The sequence below is a fragment of the Procambarus clarkii genome, chromosome 35, assembly GCF_040958095.1.
Source record: "Procambarus clarkii isolate CNS0578487 chromosome 35, FALCON_Pclarkii_2.0, whole genome shotgun sequence".
Lineage (NCBI taxonomy): Eukaryota > Metazoa > Arthropoda > Malacostraca > Decapoda > Cambaridae > Procambarus > Procambarus clarkii.
In genome coordinates this window covers 10,559,188-10,559,976 of record NC_091184.1, presented here as the reverse complement: position 1 = coordinate 10,559,976, position 789 = coordinate 10,559,188, and the positions used below count along the sequence as shown (strand labels likewise).

Below are 789 nucleotides of genomic sequence, written 5' to 3'. Positions count from 1 at the left end.
TGTGGTTGCTGAGCTTGAAACCGTTGCTCCTTGTTTGTGTTACATCTGACCTTTTTTAAAACGTTGTCTGCCTCAATAGCCTCCAAATTGTTCAACATTTTTTAAAGTTTCAATCAGATCAGCCCTGTCATGTCTGATTTGCGTTTTCTTTCTGCAACTTCCACTGTTGTGCAACTTTCAGTCAATGGTGGATTCTGACTCATTTTCTTCGTCAGTCTGCTGCAAGCTTATGTTGTTCATGTGGTAGTTGTGTCATGCATGGTTCACATGCAAGGTCTTGCACTTTTCTATATTAAAAAGCATTGGCCAGCCATTTTTAGTTATTATCTCTGGCATGCATCTACAACAGTTTAAATGATCTCACAAATTTCCATTCAAGACTCCGTTGGAGTGACTGCGGCAGCTGTCTGTAAATAACTCGATATTTTTCCACTGATTAATCTAATGTTCCCACGCTGCCATAGGTCCACCAACATGTCTTGTAATCCCTGGTATATAAGCACCCTGGGAGACATTACTCGAACTAGCCACACTCCTGCCTACATCAAACTATTCACCAATCAGACCAATAACTCTGACTGCGTCCTCTGCTGTCTTGATAAGACTCACGGTTCAAGCTAAACATAGCACACAGTCCTCTGTTCACTCTGTTATATATACATTAAAACTACACACTACGTACTATGTAAAACACTTACATTTACTCGCCATACGTCAATCACACTTGAATTTAGTATGTAACGTGCAAACATTTACGGCTGATCACAAAACAACCAAGATGGTTCATTG

At 40.2% G+C, this 789-nt stretch overlaps 1 protein-coding gene across 1 annotated transcript in view; it reads left to right on the top strand.

The window, feature by feature from the left end:
* The first annotated feature begins 474 nt into the window (after positions 1–474).
* The window catches only part of LOC138371318 (failed axon connections homolog), a 7,800-nt gene continuing 7,485 nt past the window's right edge, over positions 475–789 (top strand). The window contains exon 1 of the mRNA XM_069336104.1: positions 475–491. Within this exon, the coding sequence (XP_069192205.1) occupies positions 475–491 (17 nt within the window). The remainder of the gene's footprint in view (positions 492–789) is intronic.